The sequence below is a fragment of the Amphiprion ocellaris genome, chromosome 15 (genome assembly GCF_022539595.1).
Source record: "Amphiprion ocellaris isolate individual 3 ecotype Okinawa chromosome 15, ASM2253959v1, whole genome shotgun sequence".
Lineage (NCBI taxonomy): Eukaryota > Metazoa > Chordata > Actinopteri > Pomacentridae > Amphiprion > Amphiprion ocellaris.
In genome coordinates this window covers 30432928-30460833 of record NC_072780.1, presented here as the reverse complement: position 1 = coordinate 30460833, position 27906 = coordinate 30432928, and the positions used below count along the sequence as shown (strand labels likewise).

The 27906-nt window shown below is 36.7% G+C and overlaps 1 protein-coding gene across 1 annotated transcript; it reads right to left on the bottom strand.

The window, feature by feature from the left end:
* Positions 1 to 356: 356 nt before the first annotated feature.
* Positions 357 to 27761, bottom strand: lypla2 (lysophospholipase 2). Its single transcript, XM_023263209.3, has 10 exons — positions 27727 to 27761; positions 15618 to 15710; positions 11402 to 11433; positions 9320 to 9385; positions 9146 to 9193; positions 8939 to 9009; positions 6092 to 6165; positions 5878 to 5979; positions 5612 to 5782; positions 357 to 3502 (listed from the first exon to the last, which is right to left on the bottom strand). The coding sequence occupies exons 2-10, from the start codon at positions 15693 to 15695 to the stop codon at positions 3452 to 3454; spliced, it is 693 nt and encodes a 230-aa protein (XP_023118977.3). The 5' UTR covers positions 15696 to 15710; positions 27727 to 27761; the 3' UTR covers positions 357 to 3451.
* Positions 27762 to 27906: the final 145 nt, after the last annotated feature.

Sequence of the window (27906 nt, the reverse complement as noted above, 5' to 3'; positions counted from 1 at the left end):
TAGTCAGTTAATAATACATTCTTACTGCTGGTTAACTTTTATGTTACTGTATTAGATGACAGTTTACTAAATTTATCAGAAATATAACATTAGCAAGACAATAATCTTGAAAATCATTGATGTTGGAGGGTGCGACTTCCCTCAGAAGTCCTGCTCTGACATTTTTACATATTATAGGGGAAGTTTTTATGTTTGTTCAAACTAATGCAAATTATGTTGTATATATTAGACGACTAAAAGTAGCCACTGTCCTGAACTGCACTGGTCTAAAATTCACAAAAATAGTTTAAAAAACACACAAACTTTAAATTAGTAGGGGTGGTCCTGTATCTACAGATACAGAAAATCAAAGACGCTCAACTCAGACAGATTTTTATTTTTTTTTTTGTCATTTATTCCGCATACAGGTGTTTTGGAAACAAAACAAGTGGAGAGACCACCAGTGTCACCTCAACACGTTTTCTTAATGGTCATCATTATAAACAGACACACAAAAAAGAGGACGAGATGACAACAGTGACAAAACACTACAAAACGTCAACAAAAAAAAACATGTAAAAAGTTTAATCAGTCACAGCATAAATGCACGAGACCAGGGAGAGATGCTGGAATTATAATTAAAAAAAACCCCAAAGGTGTCAAAGGGAGGAAACTGAAGTAAATAAAGGCAGGGCTGCGTCAGATTCAGAGTAAAAGGGTTCGAGGAGATCAGAGAAACATTCATTGATTTGTGAACAACAATCAAAACAGACGTCTTTCCTCCTTTTTTTGTTTTAAAACCAGAGAACAGGAAGTCATGAGGAGAGCAAAATTAAAATTCACAAAAGAAAATGTAGAACACCTGATATATATATATATGTTGAAGCACACACGACTCCTCAGAGTTACACTCCTATGTCCAAGGATCACAAGTTGTTCAAGATTAACTTTATTTTGAAAATTTGGATCACCCTTCAGTCACGTTGGAACAGCTTCTTGCCAAAGCTCTCCCTTCGTACCGCCGTATACTTTTTTTTTTTTTTAAAGAAGTGAACTATAATAGTGTTGGGATTAACTTTAAATCTGACCTTTGATGGTGTATTAGTGGGTTACAGCAGGTAGCCAAAGGAGGGAGATGAGAAGTTAATAGATTTGTGACAGCTTTAAACTCGGGACTGCTTTGGTGTGGAAGAAGATGTGGAGGAAGCAGGTTTATTCCAGAGTTTAAAGCAAACAGGACCACTGAGATCCAGAGGAAACGGCAACACTGGAAAAGGGTGGAAGGTACAGTGAATCGACTCGTGGTGTGCAGTCTGTGCGGGTCTGCAACCATCTGGATTTCATGCAGCCTACAATCTTATCACTAAAAAAAAAAAAAAAAAAAAAAAAAAAAAACTAAAAGAAATAAACTGAGGTACTTTCGCATACAGAGTCACATAAAGCAGAGAGACGTCACTGACATGCAGGTGTGGTGAAAGAAACAGCACAGGGCGGCAAAAGCATCGATTGATTAGTTTTCTTTTATTTTCAGTCGGATGTTGTTCATAGAATTCAAGATACTTTATCACACTTGTTATAAAAAGAAGAAGCGTGGATGTTTCAGTAAAAGGAGTTTGCCGTCATGGGGAGATGGATAAATGAGTGGAAGCAGCTGTTCTTACTACACCTGAGTCACAATCTGTGGAGCTCAAACACTGAAGCTGCAGTCAGACCGAACAGACTGTGGAAGCTGGTATGTCCACAAACATCCAGATTTTATTGCATTTTTATCAAACATTTCGCTGCCTAAAGTGGCAACAGACAACTTTTTTCTTCTCTTATTATTATGAAGCGCATGTTGACTTTAAAATGTCCTGACTATAGAATAATGACACCATTTAGATTTAGATTGTAGGTTTTCTGTGCATAGAGGAATTTTTGGTGCCTCCCAAAGAGGCTTTAGCCAGCACCAAAGGAAAATCACCAGCACCAAAATGTTGACAACTACCAATACCAATCGATTTTCAGATTTTTTTTAACCAGTTTTGGTAATTTGAGTTTCATTTACTGAAGCATAAAAGACATTTTTCTATAGCAAATTCTTAGAAATAAGAGCAAAATGCATAGATTTCTACTACAGCTGTAGTCTCCAAGTCTTCTGGCCCACTGAAATGCTCTCATCTCAACAAATTCTTAATATTTTCGGAACAGGCGACCACATCCATGTCTTCACAACTAATTTATTTATCATTTACTCAATGATTACTCCGAGTCAGCTCCAAATAAATTGACACTGTGGTTGCATTTTCTGACAACATGGCAAGTCATCTAAATACAAAAGCTAACTCATCTTGTTTGCCTATTTTCAAAAATCACGTCAACATGCGCACATTCAGGCTGATCCGTGATCATTTCATTATAAAATAACCCGGTTAAACCTATTTAATATACAGAAAATTCTAGCATTTTTGTATGTTCATGATTGATTTAGACAAACAAGGCTAGAGTGGAGGGCTAACTGTGGCTTTTTTATGCCAATCCAGAGTTAACATGCAGATTTTTGTATATTTATGATTGATTTAGGCTAACAAGGCTAGCGTGGAGGGTTAACTGTGGGGTTTTTTTAAGGTAACCTAAAACCATTCGATCTCGGTCATTAGAAATACCTAATTATAAATACAACCAGGTGTTTTCCTCTGTGTTTACTATTGCAATGGAAAACAGAGATCACTTCAGTCTTTTGTGCCGCCTGGAAATGCTGAGGACAGCTAAAAGTTGTCTGCTGCCACTTTAACATCACCGTCCATGCGCTAACTTTCTCTGCTGCAGCTATGAAGAAAGACTCAACGAGAGGCCGATGACATCTTTTCTCCAAAACTCACTGGACCTCATGAGTTTAAATCAGAATAACTGGAAATTAACAGGAAGCAAAATCCGGTCTGACTGAGCTTTTACCAGTTAGCGTGATCACAGACGGCAGCAGGCGGGTGTTAACCTGCTCATCTGACTCGGTTTGAAAGTTGGTTCTCTATTAATGTTGTACAAATTGACACAGCAATGAGAGAGGGAAAGTCATGGCCATGAAGCGATGGATAAAAAAAGGAAACAGAATGAGGTAAAAGTTTAAAAAAAAAAAAAAAAAAACTGGAGGCAACAGACAGGTCGTTTAAATAAAACCAAAGGGAATGTATTGTGTGAATCAGTGTTTCTCCCTCCGAAGGCTAAGACTTGTGAGAGCAAGCACTTGGTAATGTTGTCAAATCAGTGTGTTTGATCGGTCTGGAGTCGGGACTGTCAGATCGGGCCGCATGAGGAGGTTTTGTTCAGCAGTGTGGGTCAAATCGTTGGGATTAAATGTGAACATGTGCGTGTTGGTTGTCTGTGGATGTCTGTGGAAGAGGGGGTGCTGCTCATGGCTGTTTCCTGTGGGAGAATGGCAGATCAGGGGTGAGAGGTCAGTGTCTCAGGGGGTCACAGTGGGGATGAGGTGAGGTCAGATCCGGGGCAAATGCTGCTCGATAAATTCCTTTACAGCCGCCATCTCCTGCAAGAGACGAGACGAGAGGTGAGCGGGATCAAAAGTAAATGAAACAACATCTTTCCACTAAAACCTGACAGCAGAAGTGAAGGAAAATAAACGTATTAGCAGGTATGTAGAACCTAAAGTGGTGACTGATGCTGCACAGCTAACGTGCTCTAGAAGAGGTTCTGTTCAGTTTTGAGTTTAAATCAGCTGTACGAATCATCTTTCTTTTACCAGTTTGTTTCTGGGTTATTCTCTTTGAGTAACATAGAGTCTCAGCTGAGGTTTTATCTGCAAATCTGAGCTGCAATTTAGTAGTCTTATTTACAAAAAAAACCATGTAGTTACAGTATCAGTGTATGTGTTGTCTTGTGGCGTGAATCTACTTGCAGGAAATCTATAAATATGTTTTCAAGTTTGTCAAATTTATTCATGAAACACATTGAAAAGCAGACATGAGTTGAACCAAAGTGCTGCATGATTTGAAAAACAAGCAAACACAATGACCTAAAGACAAAACTAAGGAAAATTTTTATTACTCCTCCAAGGAACGCAGCAGAGTTATGTGATGATCGGTGCTGGTTTGTCTGTCTGTCAGCAACATTACTCAAAAACAGAATAATGGATTTGGATGAAATTTTCAGGGAAGGTCAGAAATGACTCAAGGACCAAGTGATTAAATTTTGGCAGTGATGCAGCTTATAGTCTGGATCCATGGATTTGTTAACAATTTCTGTATCATTGACAGAAAGCGGCACGGCATCACTGTAACCATGACAACAAGTTAACACTACATCAACTGCCTGCTGAGGATCACGATTGTGATCCTACTACAAATCCACCGCTGTGGACTTACTGGGACTCATCTGTCAGAAATGATACAAAGAGGGGTGCCTGGATAGCTCAACTGGTAGAGCAGGCAACACATGAACAGGGGCTGGTCCCCGACGCAGCGGCTTGGGTTCCATTCCCACTCATGGCCCTTTACTGCATGTCTTCCCCCGACTCTTCTCCCTACTTTCCTGTCTGCCTCTACACTGTACCTATCTAATAAAGCCAAAAAGGCCAAAAAAAAAAAAAAAACCTTAAAAAAAAAAAGAAGAAATGATACAAGGAACAATTGATGACGTGATTAGGTATCCATACATAATGTACACATGCATAACACACGCCTGTGCTCACCTCAAGGTCAGTTTGTTTGTGGGTACATCTATATTAAATGGCCATATTCTATGATGCCATGATTTCTGATCATCAATAACTAATAAACAAATGCTGTATTTCTGACAATGCCATATGGGGGAATGAACAGCCTTGATGGAGTACTGTACTCTCTCAGTGCTTTTCTAGTTTTATGTTGTGTTCAGTGTGTGATCGTGGGTCTAATAGTTTTTTTTTCCCCCAGAATAGATCAATCACTCTTTTAGCATTTAGAATGCTGAGGCTAGGTGATGGATGGATGTTCTTTGAGATAGCTGCAATTACAAACAATTTAGGATCCAATGGAATTTTTGTTTTTGAAATAATCTTTTCACACATAGCGCTGTTTTTGATTTTAAAAAAAAAGTTTCAGGCATATCAGAGATGGTTGAGCAGAAGGTCCCTAATGATTTGAGATGGAATAATCCACAGGTGAATATTTTAGTGTTTTTGTGGTAGATATAATGAAGATAGGGCTGCATAGTAACTCAGTGGGTAGCATCGTTCCCTTGCAGCTAGAAGATCCCAGGTTCATGTCCCAGCCTGGGATCTTTCTGCATGGAGTTTGCATGTTCTCCCTGTGCATATTTGGGTTTTCACTGGGTACTACGGCGTTCCTCCCACAGTCCAAAAACATGCTGAGGTTAGTTGGTGATTCTAAATTGTCTGTAGGTGTGAATGTGAGTGTGATTGTTTGTCTCTATGTGTAGCCCTGTGATAGACTGTCGACCTGTGCAGGTGTCTCCTGCCTTCACCCCAAGTCAGCTGGGATAGGCTCCAGCCCCCTGCGACCCTAATGAGGATTAAGCGTGTATAGATAATGGATGGATATAATGTAGATAAGTAAGGAAAGAAACCTTTGCTGCAGACTGAAAATAAAGCAAAAAGAACAAAAACTTAAATATCAGAGCAGCTTCTACAGAACAGTACCTGGGGACAGGAGGAGTGAGAGAGCCCTGGGTAGGTTTTGAAGGTGATCATCTGAGGGTTGACTATGTTTTTGAGTTTTTCTGCCGTCATGGCACCAAACTGCACCGGGATCATGATGTCCATGTCACCGTGGCACTGCAGGATGGGGAGGTTCTTGTTGCCGCTCGACGCCTGCAGGACAAGACGGACGCTGAAAATAGCAGCGACAGAAAACGGAAGCAGGACACGTGAGGCCGAAGCAGGCGGTAAAAAATCTGTGACCGTACCGATGGGAAATTCCTGTGAAGTGGAAGCCAGCAGCTGAGGGCCACGACGCCGGCCAACTGGTGCTGGCAGGTCAAGGCGGTGTACAAGGACAAGGCTCCACCCTGAGGACGGAAAACACCAACTTCATCACACATATCAACCACCAGAACATACACTGTGATGTAAACGTGCCTCTAATCTAATATAAAATGATGCTCGGAGGTAAATTCCCACCTGAGAGAAGCCACCGAGCATTATGCGGTTTGGGGGGATCCCGTTTTTGGCCTCGTGTTCGATTATGGCCGTGACTGGAGATAAAAAGGAACAAAATGTGTGATTCAGTGAAGACACAAAACAGAGGTCACAGCCTGGCATCAGCAGGCAGCGATTTATGATGAGGAGGAAGCAGCTTAAGATGTCTGATGTGACTAAAACAAGCTGCAGCCATGTTGGATCTGTGGTTGGTTTAGAGATGTTAAAACACCTGACCACCAGGAGGAGCCTCAGCTCTTCAACACGCCGCTGGTACAAACTAAACACCCGTGAATGTCTGGAAATGATACGTCAATGCTCAAAGGAAATAATAATGATAATAATGATAATGATAAAATAATAAAGAGGTGTGATATATTTTAAATAACTGTCCACATTTCTGGATTCATAGCGTTGGACTCAGTGAGTTAAACTGGAGACTGAAAAACAGAAAAAAATCTTCAGAGACGAGTTTAAGTTCTGCATGTTTTTCACCTCCACATACCGGCCAATCACAGCCTTAAGCAGGTGTGAATGTTGGACTGTAGGTTTGGGAAATCTACCAGAATTTTCCCATTTCAGATGGAGAAAAGAGTTTCAGAAAGTGTTTGTGGTTTCTTCAGGATTTGTGAGTATTTTAAAGTCAGCTGTGAAAAACGTAAAAAGGTGAACGCACTGCAGCTCGAATCAAAGACAGCCTCCTGCAAACTTTACATTTTAAAGTTTATCTCTGGTCACTACTTAAACATAAACTTGTTTCTGTTTCCAAAAGTTACATATTTTGAAGTTTTTCCATGAAAATGATCTCTTTCTACCTTAAAATATCTGCTGCTTCCTCTCAAATGTGCAGATCTATAAATCATTGAATCTTTTTCCACAGATTTTGCTGCAGCTTGAGCATGTCTTATATATGCTTTTTTAGCCTTACATAGTCTTTAATATATCTTATGTCTGTAAGATATATTTTTAGCTGTGCATAGTCTTTAATATACCTTTAATATACCTTATATCTGTATTTTTACCCTTACATAGTCTTTAGTAGATATTATAGCTGTATTTTTGACTTTACATGGTCTTTAATAGATCTTATTTCTGTATTTTAAGCCTTATATAGTCTTTAATAGGTTTTATATCTATATTTTTAGCCTTACCTAGTTTTAATTTACCTTACAGCTGTATTTTTTTGCCTTACACAGTCTTTATTTTCATCTTATATCTGTATTTTTAGCCTTACATAGTCTTTATTTATATTTAATATCTGTATTTTCAGCTTTACATAGTCTTTAGTATGTCTTATAACTTTATTTATAGCTCTACAAGGCCCTCAACAGATCTTATATCTGTATTTTTGACTTTACGTGGTCGTTAATAGATCTTATTTCTGTATTTTTAGCCTTATACAGTCTTTATTTTTATCGTATATCTGTACTTCTAGCCTTACATAGTCTATATCAGGGGTCAGTAACTGGCGGACCGCGGTTCAGATCCGGACCCAGACGTCGTCTTATACGGACCAGACCTGTAATGAGTAAATTGTAACGGGATTTTAAATTTGACCGGTCGCTTCTGTTTTACCGGCACAGCTTTCCCAGTGTTTACGGCATTAGTTATCAGCTCAGGAAACACACAGACCAATTACGTATGAGTTCAGCCATCCCACATGACGCTATTCAGCCAATGAAGTCTCTGCATTGCAGCTGCTAAACATCACAGCTCTGCATTCAGAGAACAGTTGAGAGGTGAGAGACAGACAAAAGGAAATGAATAAAGCGACACCGAGAGGGAAATAGTCCTGCACATGCTGACCATGTTTGGCTCAACATACAGCTGGAGGCACCTTTCTCAACTATGAACATAATCAAAACTGAATATGGTTCCAGACTGACCAATGAGCTCCAAATGTGTTTGAGAATGGCCCTGACACCATTCAGACCACAATACACAATTCAAACAATACTGGCAGGGCAAACTGCAGCTCAGTTCTCCCATTAAGCAGCAGGGATATAAGGGGAGTAACAAGACAGGAAAAAAAGTGTTCAATTGTTTACATTTTTTGAGATTTAGGTATTGTTAAAGATGTATATAAGCAGGTTTGGGTTGTTCAGTCATTATTTTTTCAAGTTCTGCACTTAATTTTAAGACGTACAGTTATATCAAAAGTTATGTGTTAATAAATGTTGTCAAAATGTTTTTGAACCGTACTGAATTTATTTGATTTGATGGTCAGCTATTGATTACATGCACAGGCTAATAAAACTTCTAGGTTACATCAACATATATCACACTAATTGAAGGCAGACTATGATGTTCCGGACCTTTGCGTTAATACATTTCTCTGACTGGATCTCTTTGAAATTTAGTTGAATACCCCTGGTCTATATTATATCTTATATCTTTATTTTTAGCCTTACATATTCTTTATTTATATCTTATATATGTCTTTTCAGCCTTACATAGTCTTTAATATGTCTTATATCTGTATTTTTAGCCTTACATCACCACTTTTTCACGCCAAAATGGCAAAAAAACTGGAGTTTGGCTTACCACACATCAAATTCTAGCGATGTTAGAAGTCTCAAAAGTTGGTAAAATGTCGATCAAAGACTGCTTTTTTAGTAGGAAATATGGATATATCCAAATATTTTCATCTGAAAGAACTTTCAGTGGCACCAATAACCCCGATCATTTTAAAAATGTGCATGTTTTTCAATTTCTAAGGGCCAATAATTGTAAATCTGCTGGAAGTATTCTGTCTGTCCTCACCAAATTTCATGGCTGTGGTAGTTTTATGTACATGATCAATAAAGTTTATCTTCACATTAAACTCACTGTTTTCTGCTGCCTTCTTGATTCCAGATTCGTCCTCTGGGGAGTTGGGGCTGAGACCCATGAGGTCGAACCTGCACACAAGCAGAGAAAATCAACAGACACGATCGCGGCATTGTCAGCGGCAGTATGGGAGGCTATTGTGGTTTCCAGGGAGACAATGGCAGCCAGTGTTGGGCTGAAAGGACGCCTCTCATCACGCCAACTCACCACGCAGGCATCATGGACTTCATGTTGAGAGTGACGGGGATCGGAGGCCTGAAGGGGAAAACATGACAGCAGATCAGCAGCAGCCGGGTGACAAACGGACGAAACATGAAGCAGCTTAGCATCAACGGAAGGCGCTGACAGTCTTAGAAAGCATCAAATAATAGAAAGACTTACGCGTGGGGGCAGATAAACTTGACGTGAGGCAGCTGGATCGCCGTCAAAGTGTCTGCCCACCCATGTCTGACAGAAAACACAGAGAGTTGTTTCTAATCCAGCTACAGTGAAATTACCAGCAGGCAGCACATCCACACCAAACCTGATACGACTGGGTGCATCAAAACCACTTCTACACCGACGCAACGCTCGCTGAAAATGTTTGCTCTTGACGTACAAGGAGGCACTCGAGGGGAAAACACCAGCCTGAGGGGATAATTTTGATCTAAAGCTGTATCGAGCAGCAGCTGTCATCATGTTCTGAGGTTTTAAATGAGTAATTTAAAGTGTTTTCAGAGCTGCGCTGTGAAATTCATTTACATGATGCTGGGTATCAATTAGCCACTGAATGAGAATTAGGACAAATAAATGTCAATCTAGCAGAATAAAGTCAGGGGAAAATGCACCCACAAGCAGGCAGGATTTAAAAATAACCCTCTATGATGACACTATTGTATTACTATGATTTTTACATGTAGAAATTAGATTTTCTGAGAATTTTCTGACCTTACATTATGATCTGGTGTAAAATATGTGCAGTTCAGCCCAAGAATTACTCAACTCAAAAGCCAGGTTCTAATTTCTAATAATAAAAATAATAACTATATTTATATGGCACCCTAAACAAAAGAAAACAGAGGGTGAAGCCATAAAAACAAGGGTAAAAAATAATATGAATAGTCAAAAAATAACATAGAAGACAGCAGAAATTATCTGGATGATTTAAAATGGTACAGAAGCTGCATTTTCTGAAAAATGTACGACAATTTCAAGTGGTAGGAATTATTTTGCACATCACAATATCTGTAAAAATGTTAAAATATTATGTAAAAATTCATCGATAACCTCTAACACACGATATTGCACATTATTTGGTCACTTGTTTGTGCCATTTCCAGCCAGAATAAACCCATTAATCAAGTGAAAATTCACTACAAATCTAAATTTGTCGTGCTTATGGATAATTCTGGTGAAAATGCTACCAGAACCAGGCAGGATTTAAAAATAACCCTCTACTATGACATTTATTTAATGATTTTTACATGTAGAAATTAGTTTTTCTAAGAATTTTTTGACCTTACATTATGATATGGTGTAAAATTTATGCAGTCCAGCCTCAGAATTATTCATATCAAAAGCCAGATTCTCATTTCTAATAATAAAAATTATAACCATGCTTATATGGCACCGCAAATAAAAGAAAACAGAGGGTGAAACCATAAAAACAAGGGTAAAAATAATATTAATAGTCAATAAATAACAGAAGATGGCAGAAATTACCAGGACCATTTAGAATGGTATAGAAGCTGCATTTTCTGAAAAATCTGTGACAATTTCAAGTGGTAGGAGCACTTTTGCAAATCACATTATCAGGAAAAATGTAAAAATATCCCCCAAAAATATATAAAAATAGTTTAAAATATTTTAAATTGATCAATAACATCTCTAATACAATATTACACATTATTTGGTCATGTGTTTGTGCCATTTCCAGATAGAATAAACTTTTTGATCAAGTAAAAATTCACTAGAAATGTAAATTTGTGGATAATTTTGGGCTTAAGTTAAACTAAAATGTTTTGCTTTGTAGATTTACTAATTTTACATTTAATTTTAATTACTAATCTAACTGTATTCATATTAATAGCACACTGTAATATTTTCTATACCTGCCAATTGTTTTACTGATGTCGTAAATTAAACGTTTGACCTTACTTTTATTGTTGGCAACATTTTTGAGACTCCTTGCTCTATTTTCAAACACTTTCAGACTAAAATAATCCAAAAATGACTGTTTTTTGCAGCTGTATGTCAGTTACTCCACATATATTTACTACAAATTAAACCACACTAAATAATTCAGTGTATTACCACAACAACCAACTGTAAGTGTGCAGTAGGTCTGATTAGAATACAAACCCACTTAAATTATGAGGACAGTATTCGAGCATCTCTTTACTGATATTGCTCATGAAGACACTGAAATAAAAGACAATAAAAAGACAGAGAAATGAGGCTGATAAAGACGTCTGATAAACTCACCCTGAGTCTCCCAAACCATGAAGGAAGATCACCTGCAGCACAGATAAAAACAGCACAATTAACGCCTCTCACAGTTCTTAACATGAGAGAATGGACAAGAAAAAAACTCCTTCTTTGATCCTGGAGACAATCTACCGTCCTTCTGTACTCACTGTACTAGCGCTAAGTGTTTGTACTTGTTCCCAAAACAGAGAAAAAACAGGTGCCAATCTGACGTTCTTGCCAAGAAAAGCTTCGGCTGCCAGTTTCCCCACAGAGCAGCCATGAAAGGGAATAACGACGAGTCAGAAAGCTGCCAGTTCACGGCGAGTTGGCCGGAAGTCAGACGTTTGCACGGATCAAAACATTTTTTTAGCGTTCAGAGCTGGAACCGGTTATAGTTTAATAAATTCCTGCACTGTATCCGACAACAGCTCCATAAAAGACGGAGTTTAATTTCTACACGTGGATCCAGCTGAGTGTTGATCTACCTGCTGCTACAGGTGGAGCTACAGGAGGGAAAACAGTGCAAATACAGCAGATACTGGCTTTAAAATCTATCACTTCTTCTGTATACTGCAAAAAACAATACTACAATCAATCATTTCGTCTGTATTCTGTATTATTTCCTCTGTATATTGCAGGAATCTGTAGTAGAATCAATAATTCATTCTCTACTCTGTAATACTTATTCTGTAAACTGCAAAAATCAGCAGTAGAATCAATCAATTCTTCTGTATTATTTCTTCTGTATCATGCAAAAAATCTGTAGTAGAATCAATCATTTCTTCTCTATTCTGTATTGCGTCTTCTGTATACTGCAAAAATCAACAGAAAAATGCATTATTTCTTTTGTATTCTGCAATATTTTTTCTGTATACTGCAAAAATCAACCATAGAATTAATAATCCCTTCTTTATTCTGTATTATTTCTTCAAAGTCAATACTAAAATCAATCATTTCTTTTGTATTCTGAATAATTTCTTCCATTTACTGCAGAAATCTGTAGTAGAATCAATCATTTTGTGGGTATTCTGGATTATTTTTTCCTTTTACTGCAGAAATCTGTGGTAGAATCAATAATTCATTCTCTACTCTGTATTATCTCTTCTGTATAATGCAAAAAATCAATAGCAGAAAAAATCATTTCTGCTGTGTTATGCAAAAAAAATTGTAGTAGAATCAATCATTTTGTCTAAATTTTGTATTATTTCTTTTGTATAATGCAGAAATTATTAGTACAATCAATAATGTCTTCTCTATTATTTCTTCTGTATAACGCAAAAGTCAATAGTAGAATCAATAATTTCTTTGCATTCTGCAGAAAATCTGTAGTAGAATCAATTATTTTGTCTAAATTTTGTGTTTTCTTTTGTATAATGCAGAAATCAATACTAGAATAAATAATTTCTCCTGTATTCTGTAATATTTTTTTCTTTATTCTGCAAAAAATAAGAGTAGAATCAATAATTTCTTTCTATTCTGTATTATTTTCCTCTGAATCCTACGGAAATCTGTAGTAGAATCAATTATTTCAACTGTATCAGGGCGGAAAATGTCTCCAGATTTCTGACTACAGATTTAAATTGGTTCTTGTAGCTTTATGACCAAATATATGACAAGTATGTCTGAAAATACAAGCAAATGGATACATTTTGAGATGAAGAAATGTGTGTGTTAACTTACAAAGCTGATTGGCCTTTAACATCCCCACGTTTTTAACTAAAACAGAGGCTTAGAGGAACTTTCTGGGATTCCAATACCAACTTGGTTTCTGCTCTGCTCTCTTTGCTTTCAGCAAAACCATTTAAAACCTGTTTTAGTTGTTGTTCCAGTCGCTGTGATGGGTTTATTAAACAAGAAATTCATAGAGCTGGAATTATTTTCTCTGTTTAGAACATGCATGGGAACATTCTTTAAGGCAAAATAAGCCCCATATGTTAGTAAATTTTAACATGAAGACGACTTGGAAGATGCTTTGCGCCATTTTCAAGACAAAATATCAAAAAACTGGAACCTTGTCTTGTTAAACTTTCCACACAACTTCTACTGAAGTTAGAGCCTCAAAAGTTGGTGAAAGTTCAACCAAAGTCTGTATTTTTAGCAGGAAACATGGACAATGAAAAGAGTTGTTAGCATAATGAACAACTCATCTAACACCCTCACCCGGACGTTTCCTCAAGCTACACTTTGACGTCTTTTCCTTACCTCCCCTCGTTGTTCTGAATGAAAGAATCCATTGTTAGCTGAGACATAAGATACCAATATGGTAACTATAACTGTATATTGCACTAAATTTTCATTCAAATTGTCACAAAGGCATCAAATTTGATGTGCATTATTTATAGGCCACCCATTGAGAAAAAATAAATCAAGAAAAAAACACAAAAACCTTCAACATTGCAGTAATTATTAAAGATGGCCAACATTATTGTCATGTTTTTGGATTGTTTTTAATCAATTATCCAACTTTAATGAGATTACCATTGTTTCATGCATCAAATTCTGGCGACAAAGCATCTATGTATCTTCTAAATACAGTAAAATCTTGTTAATTCAATGTCGTACTTGAGTGGCAAACATTGTTGGATTAAATGAAGTTGGAATGAATAAAAGTTATTTCAAGATAATTGATGAAATTAAAGAGGTATTTTGAATGACCAGAGTTTGACTAAATTACATATTAACACTGGCACAAGCTTGTTTTTTAACTGTTTTATTACTTCGCCAAGGAACGCAGCGAAGTAATGTGACGATCAGCGTCTGTCTGTCTGTGAGCAACTTCACTTAAACAGACCAACGGATTTGGATGAAATTTTCAGGGAAGGTCAGAAATGACACAAGGACCAAGTGATTAGATTTTGGAAGTGATGCAGCTTATAGTCTGGATCCATGGATTTGTTAAAGATTTCTGTATCATTGTGAGATAGCGACACGGCGTCACTGTAACTATGACAACAAGTGAACACTACATCAACTGCCTGCTGATGATCACATGATTGTGATTCTATTACAAATCCACCGCTGTGGACTTACCTGTTGAAAATGATATAAGGAACAATTGATTAAATTGTGGGGGTGTTTCTGAGTCCCATCAGTTCCCTCCACCCGCTACATATTTAGGTCACGTGATTTGGTGTCCGTACATAACATACAGATGCGTAACACACACCTGTGCTCAGCGCAAGGTCATTTTGTTTGTGGGTACATCTATATTCAATGGACACATTCTATGGTGCCATGATTTCTGATCATCAGTAATAACAATAATAATAAGATGCTGCATTTCTCACAATGCCATGTGGATTAATGAACACCCTTAGCGCTCTTAGTACTGCGCTCTCTGTTTTTCTAGTTCTAATAGGGCTACTAGTTAAGATTAGAATATACAAGACATGCCAGGTTCTTACCCTTTAACTGGAATACTAAAACAATATGACAGCCTGTGAAAGAATGAAAGGAAAAGACGACTGATCTTTTTTAGAAAAATGGTTGGAACGACCTCATATCTCGAGGTCCACGTCAGACTGGACGATTAGGATACAAGTTATCATATTAGAACATACAAATGTGGAATCCACATGCTAAATTAGTAATATTTTGATGCCAATTACCAAGCAAACGGCTCTACAACATCACGTTTTGTGAAAATATATGAAACTGCTGTTGCAAAAAAGCCAGAATTTTGAAATTCGGCAGGTTAATTTTGATGCTTGTGTGACAAAATGAACGACTCTCCTGATGTTTTGTGGTTATCTCTCCAACTACTGACAGCAAGAAAACACCAGATTCCTTGTATGTGTTCAAAGAGTCGGCCGATAAAGCTCATTTTGATGTGAGGTGCTTTGGTTAAAACTCTCCACTGCGTTCCTTAAAAATGGTTGGAACGACCTCATATCTCGAGGTCCACTTCAGACTAGACTATTAGGATGCAAGTTATCACAGTAGAACATACAAATGTGAATTCTACATGCTAAATAAGATATTTGGACACCAAAAACCAAGCAAACGGCTCTACAACATCATGTTTTATGAAAATATATGGAACTGCAGTTGCAAAAAAGCTAGAATTTTGAAAATTTGGCGGACACACAGGCCAATTTTGGCGCTTATGTTACAAAACGAATGATTCTCCCTACGTTTTGTGGTTATCTCTCCAACTACTGACCAGATTCCTTGTATGTGTGTGAGGAGCTGGTCGATAAAGCTGATAGTGATGTGTTTCGGGGAAACTCACCGCCGCGGTCTCCTTCTCCATCCCGGACACCGTCACGGCCTCGGCGAGCAGCGGCACAGACATGTTGTTGCCACACATACACTGTAAGAGGTGCTGAAGTGAAGAAAAAACAGAAGGAAGAAGCTTAATTTTGACATTTTCTGGCAGCATATTAAACACAAGACTGTTCACATGGCAGATTAAAACGGGTAAAATGTCTTTCCACTCCCATGCTGGTGGAGAGTTCAGTCTGGTCGCTAATCTTCCGCAGCATTTCTGGATGATAAACGATTTTAATACGACAAATAGACAGCAAACGGTCTCATTAGCCGCTAATGAATTTGCCCCGAAGTCATTCCAATTAAATTAGATTAAATTGTCTCAATCAGATCAGATTAAATGGAGATGAGAAGTTGATTTTTAAAACTGTGTCGACGGTGAGCCGCAGCTCTCAGAATCTGATTACTGGCGGTTGTTCGGAGCTGAAAGACGAAAACACGATGAGTAAATTAAAAATCCTAAAAATAGAACAGATTCCTAATAAGAGAATATCGTCCAACGGAGGCACAAGAACTGAACATGAATCAGAGAAAAGACGCTAAAGGACAACACTCTACAGTAAATATGACTTTAAAAGGAGTTAGTTCATTAATAATACAGCAGTTTACACAGAAATAAACAGGGTTTTCTTGTTTTTGTTTTTTCTGTGATAAATTTCTAATTACTAGCAGTATTTCCTCAAGTACATCCTTTTAACTAGCCCTGCTTTGTTGTATTGATTGCTAGTAATGTTGGTCCTAACATTTTTGGGTCTATTATCCAACTCAGTCCCGTTTTTTGTATTTGTTTTGTAATATTTTTGATCCGTTAAAGCAGTTTTATCCAATTTGAAATGAAAAATGTGTATATGACTTTATAAGTTTCCTATTTTAAAATTTATTTTATTTGAACTCATCTATTATAGCCTCTTTTTTTGGATTCGATGGCTTGTGCAGTTATAGATCCACAAGTGGGATATTTGCCATCTCATATTGTACTTTTCTTTTTCTGGCTGGAACTAGCATTTTTTTTCAGTTGTGTAGTGAATAAAACTTGAAGAGATAGTGAAAAGGGCTGTTTACACTGTCTCCAAACCCACAGTGATGCCTTTACGAGCTTATTTTGGTCGCTGAATGATCAAAAAAAAAAAAAAAACCCTACGCAATATATTAAATTTAGCGTCACATGACAGAAAAAAGCAGCAAATAGAGAATGTTTTGTGCTTTCAGCTGTAAAATGACTGCAATGATTCATCAAACATGATCAAATTAGCTGCCAATTACACCTGGGCAGGTAAATCAGATCTATTCTTGATAAATAAATCATGTTACTGTGTATTTCTGCCAATAAACGAACAAAGTATTGCTGGACTGAAATGTCAAACTGGGCTAGAGGTAGTTTAAACACTAAAAGCAAAAGTGTGTTTTTTTGTTTTGGTTTTTTTTTTTACAAGTACTGGTCAATGTTGAGATTTGGGCCGTTTTGTTTCTAGAACACATTCAGACAAATGGAAAGAAAACACCCAAAATACATATTCAAGCGTTTACGGGGCATATTTGAGGAAAATTTTTGAAAACTCATAAAGTAAATAAATAATAAAAACAAAAATGATCCTTAGTAATCATGTAAATAATCAGCAACAGAAGTTTCACTGTGATATCTGTTTGTTTAAAATAATAATTTCCAATAAAATCATCTGGAAATTGACAATGCAAATCTAAATTCTGAGCCAGAAATCTGCTCTTCATTCAAAACTCACAGCCTGGTTTATCATTATTTAACATTTTATTCCTAAAAACATGGCGAAAATATATTTTTATTTCACCAAAAAGACATTTTCAATGTTGAAAACATTGAAAAAGATTGGTCAGTGTTGAGGTTTTGGGCTCTTTTCTTTGTACAACACATTTGGACAAATGGAAAAAAACACCCAAAATACATATTTGTGTTTATTTTCTGTACTTTGCATTTTTTTTTTGTAATTCACAGACAAATTGGTGCATATTTGAAGATACATTTCTGAAAAGCATTAATGTAAACAATCAGCTACAGGAGCTCCACTATGATATCGGTTTGTTAAAATAATAATTTCCAATAAAAACATCTGGAAATTGACAATGAAACCTAAATTCTAAGTCAGAAATCTGCTCTTGGCGAAAATGTATTTTTTGTGACTGAAAGTTAGAATAAAAGTTGCTTCAAATTAAATATTAAACAAGTAAGTTACTAAAAACAACGATATGCAAATAATATTTTATTCCTAAAAACAAGATTTTTTTCTGGCTCTATTTTCTGATTCATGAAATGATCAAATATCCAAACTCCCTTCTGCAAAAAGACTCTGAAATGTCGACAAAATGAAACAAGAATTGTAAAGTTGTCTTCATCCAGTGTTAAGATTTCTGTGTTGGAGATGCAAATAAAAGTTCAGGAAACTTCTACTACAAAATCTGTCTTTTTCTAAGTGATCAATAACGCCGTCCTCCTAAACCCACTGTGACTCACATTTTATTTTCTGTCCACTGACGAATTGATTCATGACTAATTGTTGCAACTCCACATTAAAACTCTGCGGCAATGATATAAATGCATGAAAATTAACAAACTAACTGAAATGTTCCCGTGGAGCTGCACAAGATATGGTTTATCTGACATTAAAGTGAGATGAGAAGTAAAGAAGATTATTTTGAACACATAAAGCTGCAGATTTCTTTGAGTTTTCCGTGACTAATCTACCAGAACAGCTGTTTCATAGAGAATCTACTCTGATTTTGGGGTTCTTGGATGGTTTTGGTTCTACTTTATTCACGAGACACACAGTTTTCTGGCTCCACGCTGAAGAGGCCGACACGAATAATTTGTTTGAGCATTTAAATCGGCATGACGAGTGCAGAGGCAGAGCTGGATCCCGTCCAAAGCAGAAAACTATTTCAGAAGCCTTTGCCGGTGGTACGCTGTAGGAGAAAGGTTCTTTGAAATCATTTTTCACTTTTTTATGCAGATGCACTCCCCTACAAATCACTCCTGTCGTTTCAGAATGATTCATTCTTTCTAAACAGTCGTGTAGTCCTTCTGCTGTCTTTTTCAGATAAAAAAAACAAGTTATTCCATCAAAAATCATCAGTCCTTCTGCTCAACCAGCTGTGTTTGAAATATTTAATCATAGGCTCCAGATATTTAAAATGGTATCTGAGGAATTTTAGACTGATATATGAAGTACTTTCTGAGGTCATTTTAGAAAACTTTCAGCAGTTTTTTTGCATATTAAAAACATTTATTGAACTAAATAACAGGTCATTCCATCTCAAATCATAAAATTTTACTTTCTGTTCAACCGTTTCTGATTTCCTTGAGAATTTTAAACAATAAAATGTGAATATTTATGAAAACATTAGTGAAATTTTATCTTGATAAAATATATTTTAAATTGCCCTTGCATCCACTTTTAGCAGGTTTATTGTGGATTGAAATTTGAGGCTGTTTGAACAACAACATCTGAGGAACTATTAAAGACAAAAACCTGAAATATTCACTGAGATTTCCCATCATGTTATTAATTCAGAATCTGTAATATTGGAGAAATGGATAACAAACAGAATTGATAATCCAGAAGTCAACTGATCCATGTGTAGCTGTATGTCACAATAATACAAAACAAACCAATCAAATACTTTTTAATTGGAAATACTTGATCATAAAACTGAAAAGAGTTATTTCACTGAATCCACCCATCATCCCCACCCAAACCTATAATCAGATTCTTTTATCTACTTGTCCAATATTGCAGAATCTGAATCAATGACATGATGAGAAATAACAGTGAAAAATTTAGGCTTTTATCTTTTGTAGTTCCTAAGATATTGTTCTTTAAACAGCATCCAATTTCAATGTGCAAAAAAAAAAACAAAAAAAAAAAACTTTAAAGTGGATCAACAGGTTATTTTTTAAAAATTCTATGTTGGAAAGTATTTGATATATCAAGCTAAAATGACACAAATATCTTTTTAAGTATTCATATATTATGCTATAAAAATTATCAGTGACTATTTGGTCTTCGTGTCCAAAACTGCAGATTCTGCATCAATGACATGATGTGAAATAACAGTGAAAAACGTATTCCTGTATTCTCAATAGTTTTGAGATACCGTTTTTCAAACAGAAACCAATTTTTCAGTGCAAAAAACCCTGTTTAATGTGGATCGATGAGCTATTTTAAAAAACTTCTATCAGGAAGTATTTGATAAATAAAGCAAAAATGGCACAAATATCTTCATAAATGTTTATTTTACGCTAAAGAAATCTCAGACAAATCAAAGATGGTGAAGCAGAAATTGTTCATAATAATTTGAGATGTTATTTGATCAGTTTATGATTAAAAAAATTCAAGCAAATCAGAGATGGTCAAGCAGAAATTGTTGGGAAAATTTGATTATTCGAAATTGAATGAGCCAAGCTGAACTTATTCCTCATACCGATCCATAATTAGAGATTATTTGGTATTCTTGTCCAATATTACAGATTCTGAATCAATGACATGATGAAAAATAACAGTGAAAAATTCAGGTTTTTATCTTTAATCATTTTTTTTATCTTTAACAGATATTTATGTTCAAACATAGACTCAAATCTCAATATTAAACATGCTGAAAGTAGGTAGATGGGCAATATTTAAAAAGATTTAGCTCAGAAAGTATTTCACAAATGCCATTTTTATCATCCATAGTTAATGCCAAAAAAAAATTCAAGCAAATCGGATGTGGTCGAGCACAAACTGCTCTAAAAATGAGATGTTTTGAGATGAAACGATCCTACAGATTAAAAGCCTCGTTATACTTCTCTTCCTCCAAACATCACTTCAGCTCACGTCACCAGAAGTCCTAAAAACAGCAGCGCTTATTAAAAACCGGACCCTGCAGAGATGCATGTGGACCGATCATGCAGTCCACGAAGCCTAAACGTGTTTTTGACATCGGCGCTGACAATGAGCCGCTCTGTCTGGTTATCAGAGCTGCCATTCAGCGACAACAAAGCTGGACATACCGCTCACACACACCAGCACATAATGCAGCTGCCAAGCCTCTAACGGCAGTCATGAGGCCGCGATGTGTTTGTGTCCGGCTGGTTTCTGTAGTCAGCAAAGTGACGGGACTCATTAACTAAACGACAAACACTCCCTCTTTACTGTAAACGCACCGTGAGTCAGATAACAGGCTTCAGGTTGGAGTTTTACAGTAAAGTCCAGCAGTAAAAGCCTCAGTTCTCCAACACCCTTTAACTTCAGAGAAAAGACAACACTCAGCGTTCAGTATGACTTTAAGAGGAGTTAGTTCATTAATAATATAGCAGTTTACACACAAACAAATAGTTTATTTTACAGTTGGGTTGGAACTAGAGATTTAGTTTTTTATTGTGAAGGTAATGAAACGTTAAGAGAAAGTTAAAAAAAAAAAGGGTTGTGTCCACTTTCTCCAAACCCACAGTGATGCCTTTATGACCTTGTTTTGGTCGCCGAATGATCAAAAAAATCTAAATAATATATTAAATTTAGCGTCATATGACAAAGAAAAGCAGCAAATAGAGAATGTTTGGTATTTTTATCTGTAAAATGAATGCAATGATTAATCAAACATGATCAAATTAGCTGCCAATTACACCTGGACAGGTAAATCAGACTTATTCTTGATAAATTAATCATATTACTGCATATTTCTGCCAATAAATGAACAAAGTATTGGTGGACTGAGATGTCAACCTGGCCTTCAGAGAGTTTTAAGTTAGATTTTTAATGTAATAAAACGTTAAGAGATACTAAAAAAGGGCTGCATATAGATCCACAAGTGGGATATTTGCCATCTCACATTGTACTTGTTCTTTTCTGGCTGGAACTAGCAATTTTTTTTTCAGTTGAGAAGGTAATAAACTGTTAAAAGAGAGTAAAAAAGGGCTGTTTACACTCTCTCCAAACCCATACTGATGCCTTTATGACCTTGTTTTGGTCACCGAACGATCAAAAAACCTAAATCATATATAAATAAACAAAGCATTGTTGGACTGAAATGCCAAACTGGTCTTCAGGTACTTTAAAGTTAAACACTAAAGTCTAAAGTGTGTTTTTTTTTTTTTTACAAGTACAGAGGGTCCTCGACTTATGTCGGAGTTCTGTTTCTGTCGATTTTCGCTGTAAGTCGGAGCCCCACCAAATGTAAACAAAATCGTTGCGTGCATCACGATATCTATCAGTTCTTTGGGAAAGTCATGAATACCAAGGGTGGCGTACGACTTGTGAATGTAAACACAGTGACGACATATTCGTCCACTCACCAACAGGTTCCACATAACCAGTTCTGACATAACGACAGATTCGCACGTCATAAACCGAGAACTGGACCGTAAACGTAACCAATATAATGACCAAACACCATAGGTCCAGGACCTAAATAATATATTAAATTTAGCATCATATGACAAAGAAAAGCAGCAAATAGAGAATGTTTGGTATTTTTATCTGTAAAATGAGTGCAATGATTAATCAAACATGATCAAATTAGCTGCCAATTACACCTGGACAGGTAAATCAGACTTATTCTTGATAAATCATATCATCATATCAATTCATATTACTGCATATTTTTGCCAATAAATGAACAAAGAATTGCTGGACTGAAACACAAAACTGGACTTCAGGTAGTTTAAAGTTAAACACTCAAGGCAAAAGTGTGTTTTTTTAACAAGTACTGGTCAATGTTGAGATTTTGGGCTGTTTTGTTTCCATGTAAATTAGCTGCCAATTACACCTGGACAGGAGAATCAGATCAATTCTTGATAAATTAATCATACTGCTGCACATTTCTGCCGATAAATAAAGTATTGCTGGACTGAGACGCCAAACTGGGCTAAGGATAGTTTAAATTTAAACACTCATGGTAAACGTATGTTTGTTTTACAAGTACTGGTCAATGTTGAGATTTTGGGCTGTTTACTTTCTACAACACATTCAGACAAATGGAAAGCAAACACCCAAAATACATATTTAAGTGTTTCCAGGGCATATTTGAAGAAATTTTCTGAAAACTCATGAAGTAAAATAAAGATTCTCCTTAGCATTCATGTAAATAATCAACTACAGAAGTTTCTGTGATCTCTGTTAAAATATTAATTTACAATGAAAACATCTGGAAACTGACAATGCAAATCTTAATTCTGAGCCAGAAATCTGCAGGTCTTCTTAACTCTCTCTAGCTTTCCGATGATGAGGGACGAGACGAGGAGAAGTCAGGACATGCGGGTCGGACGCCACTGGTTGGTAAACATGCAACGGGGAGAAACGTCTGAAAGGTTAATGTGTAAACCTTCAGCCGTTTCGACTTTATGGGTGTTAAAATTCCACAGCTGAGCTCATGATCGTGTTTGTTCCTCGGTAGGTGACAAATTACCGTCTGAAGGTCAAAGCTGTGGCCAGAACAGGTGAAAAGTGGGCAGTAATGAGGGATTTCAGAGTCCAAAGTGTGGACAAAAACTGGCCGTTTTTGCTCCTGATGAATGAGTATTGTCTGGATAATACATGGTGAAGGTCAAGCAGCTTTTCTTTCGGTTGTGAAGGATTAAATAAATGATGTCAGATGGTAAATGTTCACATTAGATAAATTAAATAATTTCTAGACAAGTTGTTTTGATCATAAAGCAAAGATTGCTCATTGTTCTTCTGTCATTTTGTGTCTCATTTTTGTAAAATTTTGTCTTGTTTTTTGTCTGATTTTTGTTGGGTTTTTTTTTCCTGTTTTTTCTGTTTCCGTTTTCTTGGTTGTGTTTTTTTGTCATATTTTTGACATTTTTTTTTGTTTGGCTTTATTCATTGTTTTGTGTATCGTTTTTGTTGTTTTGTGTTTTTTTTCTCACTTGTGCTGTTTGTCCATTTTTTTGTTCCGCTGTAGCTTTTCTGTCAATTTTTTTGTTTTGTGTTGTTTGTCTCACTTTTTGTCGTTTTGTGTCTCATTTTTGTAATATTTTGTCTTGTTTTTTTTCTGGCTTGATTTGTTTCTCGTTTTTGTCGTTTTGTTTCCTTTTGTCTCGTTTGTTTTTGTCTTATTTTTGTCATTTTGTTTCATTTTATTTGTTGTTTTGTGTACCATTTGTGTTGTTTTGCGTTTTTTGTCTCGCTTGTGTTGTCTTTTTTCTTGTTTTGATTCTCGCTTTTGTCATTTTTTGTCGCTTTGCAATTTCGTTTGTCAAATTTTTTGTCTCTTTTGTTTTGTTTCGTGCCGTTTGTCTCATTTTTTTTTCCTTTTGGGTCTCATTTTTGAAATATTTTGTCTTACTTTTGTCATTTTGTTCATAAAGCAAAATACTATATCATTCAGTTCCAGATACTTGTAGCTAAATGTTTTGTGCCTGAATAATCACTGCAGCTTTAGTTCAGATGTATGTTTTTAGTGGCAGGATGGAACCAAGTACTCTATTTCCATTTATTGCAAATTTAAGCTTCTACTCTATTTGGTTTTAGAGAAAAATATTCAACATTTTTACTTCACTACACTTATTTGACAGTTATAGCTACTTATTCACTTTGTATATTCACATTTTTACATGAACAAAAGTGTGATACTCTTGAAAAAATGTACAATATTAAAGATTAAAACAGTTTAATCTATTTCACTTGTAACGCCTTGCAACTTAAACACATTTATATCTCTAAATTACACAAAAATAACATTTAATCTCTAAACTTCTCATCTGGTTTTATGTAAGTCACTATTTAGTGCTAAAATTAGTAAAATTACCAAATATTTATTAAAAAGTCCTAAAAATATTAGCATAAATTTGGATTACATGGCTTGGAGGGCTTGAGCTGTAGGTTGGAAACCACTGGACCAAAACTTCTGACTGTATTCTCTGCTCTTAACCAACAACAACAGTAAAGCTTCCTTACTGATGCATCAGTATTAACAATTTAAATTAATAATACATCACTTAGCTGCTGTTTTCCTGCAAATCTAGCATCTTTAATTCTGATATTTTGAGTCAGGACAGGACTTTAACCTCTTAAAACACGATTATCTACCAGTTATTGACTGATAAATGTAGAAATTCACTAGCCACTCGATAGTAAATCATTATTTTGAGTTGTTTCCTATTTTACCAGAATTTGGCTGTTGCTGATTTCCCACCATCTTTAAATACATTTAGATGATAAAACTTTTGGAATTTTACTTGTAAAATTGTAACTTAAGTAAAATATGTGAGTATTTCCTTCACTTGTAAAATTGTAACTTAAGTAAAATATGTGAGTATTTCCTTCACTACTGAACATTTTCCATCAAATATTTTAAGATTTATCTTCATTAAGTTGTAAATTATGGTTAAAACCTGTCTTAGCAGTAACATTTGACTGCACTCTGGCCTTTAAAAGAACAGTCAGTCAGAGATAAAGTAACTGAAATCAGACAACGCGAATGCTGAAGTGAAAGAAGAAAGAGATGAGAAGATAAAAACTGATAAGAAAGATGGACAATTGCAGGAACAATCTGATGGAACAAGTACAATATGCTCTCTATAAAGGAAGTTAATCATTTTTATACCTGTTTGTGTTCAGCAGCTTCACAGTGACCCACAAACCAAAGAATGAAACGATGTGTGGGTTTTTAGTTCACTCTCCAAGAAACAACGGCTCACTCTCTACACTTCTGGAGGAGGAAAGTGGTTAAAAATAGTGCAGCGCTGTGTGAAGACATCCAGTCCGATTCAGGTTGGGTCGAAAAAAAAAAACAAAAAAGCAACAGAAACTAACAACTTCATTTATGGCTTGCTGCAGTTTCTGTTTCAGTAAACCTTCTGCCAGTTTCTTTAATAAACTGATAAATAAATGCAGCTGCAAACTTCATGTTTACGATTGTTTGGTCTTTAAAGGCCTTGTGCCAAGAAATAAATGCTTAAACCACTAATTGAAAAGGACTGAGTTTGTTATCTTAGATTAATCAAAACAAAGTAGATAAATACAAAACCTGAGCTGTCAAAGCCCAACCTGACATCTTTACAGTGCTCAATGGTAACTTTAAAACTCACAAATATTGAATTTAAAAGCAAATTTACCAGAGAAAATAAGCAAACAGTCACGTTAGAAGTCAAAACTAAAAATTCCTCTTGAGAAATGACTTAAAAGATGAACAGATTAGCAAAATAGTTTGTGATTAATTTTCAATTAAGAGATCAACCTTAATCGAGGAAAAGAATCCAAGTTACAGCCACTAAATCATGAGGATTTTCCGCTCCCCCCAAATACAGTTGTTCAAGTCAGTCGTATATTTTTATCTTGTAGAAATACAAATTTTTTCCAATATAATGCAGCCCAATTGATTGTGAAAGTTTTCCTGACATTAAAGTCTGTAATATAGTTAATTTAGACTTATTTAACTGTCACTGAGTAGTATGAAAGCATCAACAGTCACGTCTCAAATGCTGTCAGGTGACTGCGTAATAATATCAAATCAACATTAGCAGATTTTAGATGGATCAAACTAGACCTGAGTGATAAAACAATATGTACCAGCGACAGAGACTTCATCGATATCAATTAGGAAACTGTTCGAAAGATTAATCAATAATTTCTTTCGCCCTATGTAGTTTTCCGCATGCAGGTCTCCCAAGGTGTGCTAGTCTGTGGCCGAATGAGCTTCTTGTAGAAGAGCTTCGGTAGTCCTTGTAAGATGGACTTCGCGGTCACAAAACACCCACAACCCAGTGTACCCACCACCTTCATCTAAGCACTCGCTGGTCCCAGCCAGCTACAACATTAAGCTCCAATTTTTGCTTTTTTTCTGCGCAATACTAATGTTTTCATTCAGAGGAATCTCAATTTCTATAAGTGGCACAACATTAACAGAACTAATGTGCTTTTATTCTGTATTTTTCTACCTTTGTCTGTATGTTTTTGTACAATCCCCTTTTGCTGCTGTAACACTGGAAATTTCCCTGCTGAGGGATTAATAAAGGATTATCTTTTCTTATCTTGCTTGCATGTTTCCACTGATGCACATCAAAAGAAGAAAGCGTTTCTTGTTTTAATGTGCACCAACGGAAGACGATTCCTTTATTCTTATTTCAGTATTAATTTAATTTTTGTGTGTTTTCATTGCTTTATTACGACTAAAATGAAGTGTGATGTATTAATAAGCAAGCTAGGGTGGTTAACCTTGAAAGAAGTGGTCTCTCTTAAAATTATAGCCTAAAATGACAAATAAGGATCGACATCAACTAAAATAACAGCATTAATTGTGAAACTTTACGGCCCAGTCCTAAAAGAAACCACGGAAAAAGCCTCCCGTGTTGCAGCAACTTAAACCACATCACGAGTCTCCATCCTGCGTGACTCCAATTACATTCAAGTGAAACAGTGAAACAGAGGCGTGCTGCAGACACACAACCACCAGGCTGCTGCTGCAAGATCTCTCTGCTCAGCGGCCACGGATGGCTGGCAAACAACAGGATAATATGCGGCACTGAGTGACAGGCATCCCCCCTCCTCCCCTCCTCCAGCGGCAGCAGCTCACCCTCCTCCCCGCCTGCTGCTGCTGTTAGCCAGTTAGCTCATATCAGACACACACTGCAGTCAAAAGCGATTTAAAGCCTCTGATGTTAGAAAATAAACCCAGTTAGCATCGTTAGCTGAGGCGGAGGAAGCGGGCGGTGCGGGTGTCGAGTGAGACAATGAATGGCTCAACAATGATATGCAACTCGTCCTCGGTAGTGATGGCATTCAGCGGAGCAAAGCCTCTGCTGCCCCAAAAAGACAGACGGACCGACTCTCGGGTTTAATTCCGGTTTAGCTGGCACACATCTACACAATAACCCGGGCTAGTGTCGGTGCAGCTGCTGCTAGCTAATGTCGTACACACATTAATTGTATTGTCTTCTGCCGGTGTCCCTCTTCGTCTACCTCGGGGCGCCGCTACGGTTCGGATTTTGACCTGAAACCCCGGCAGTTTTTTAGACGAACCCTTAAGCACCAAATCGACCCGGTAAGGTTCGGTTCGGACCGGAATAAAGTGTTTAAAATGACCCCCGCGGCCCGCTAGCTGACACGGATTCATGCACTCACCGCTTGCTGTCCCAGTTCACGACGGAGCGGAACTTCCGCTACTGGCCGCTCACAGGCAGGGGGCGGGGCGAAACCGTGACGTAAAGACGCCATGGCGAAGCAACGCCCTGCGCCAGGACGTCTTCGCCTAGCAACGCCCTCCTCAGGGTCACGATCTGACTGTTTCAGGTTTATTTCAAT

Bases quoted from the DNA above. Each gene is read 5' to 3' on its own strand.
- lypla2 (XM_023263209.3), bottom strand. From the start codon at position 15,695: ATGTGTGGCAACAACATGTCTGTGCCGCTGCTCGCCGAGGCCGTGACG. The intron at 11,434-15,617 runs GTGAGTTTCCCC...TCTGTGCTGCAG, and splicing joins TGGAGAAGGAGACCGCGGCG to GTGATCTTCCTTCATGGTTT. The intron at 9,386-11,401 runs GTGAGTTTATCA...GTTTTCTGTCAG, and splicing joins CATGGTTTGGGAGACTCAGG to ACATGGGTGGGCAGACACTT.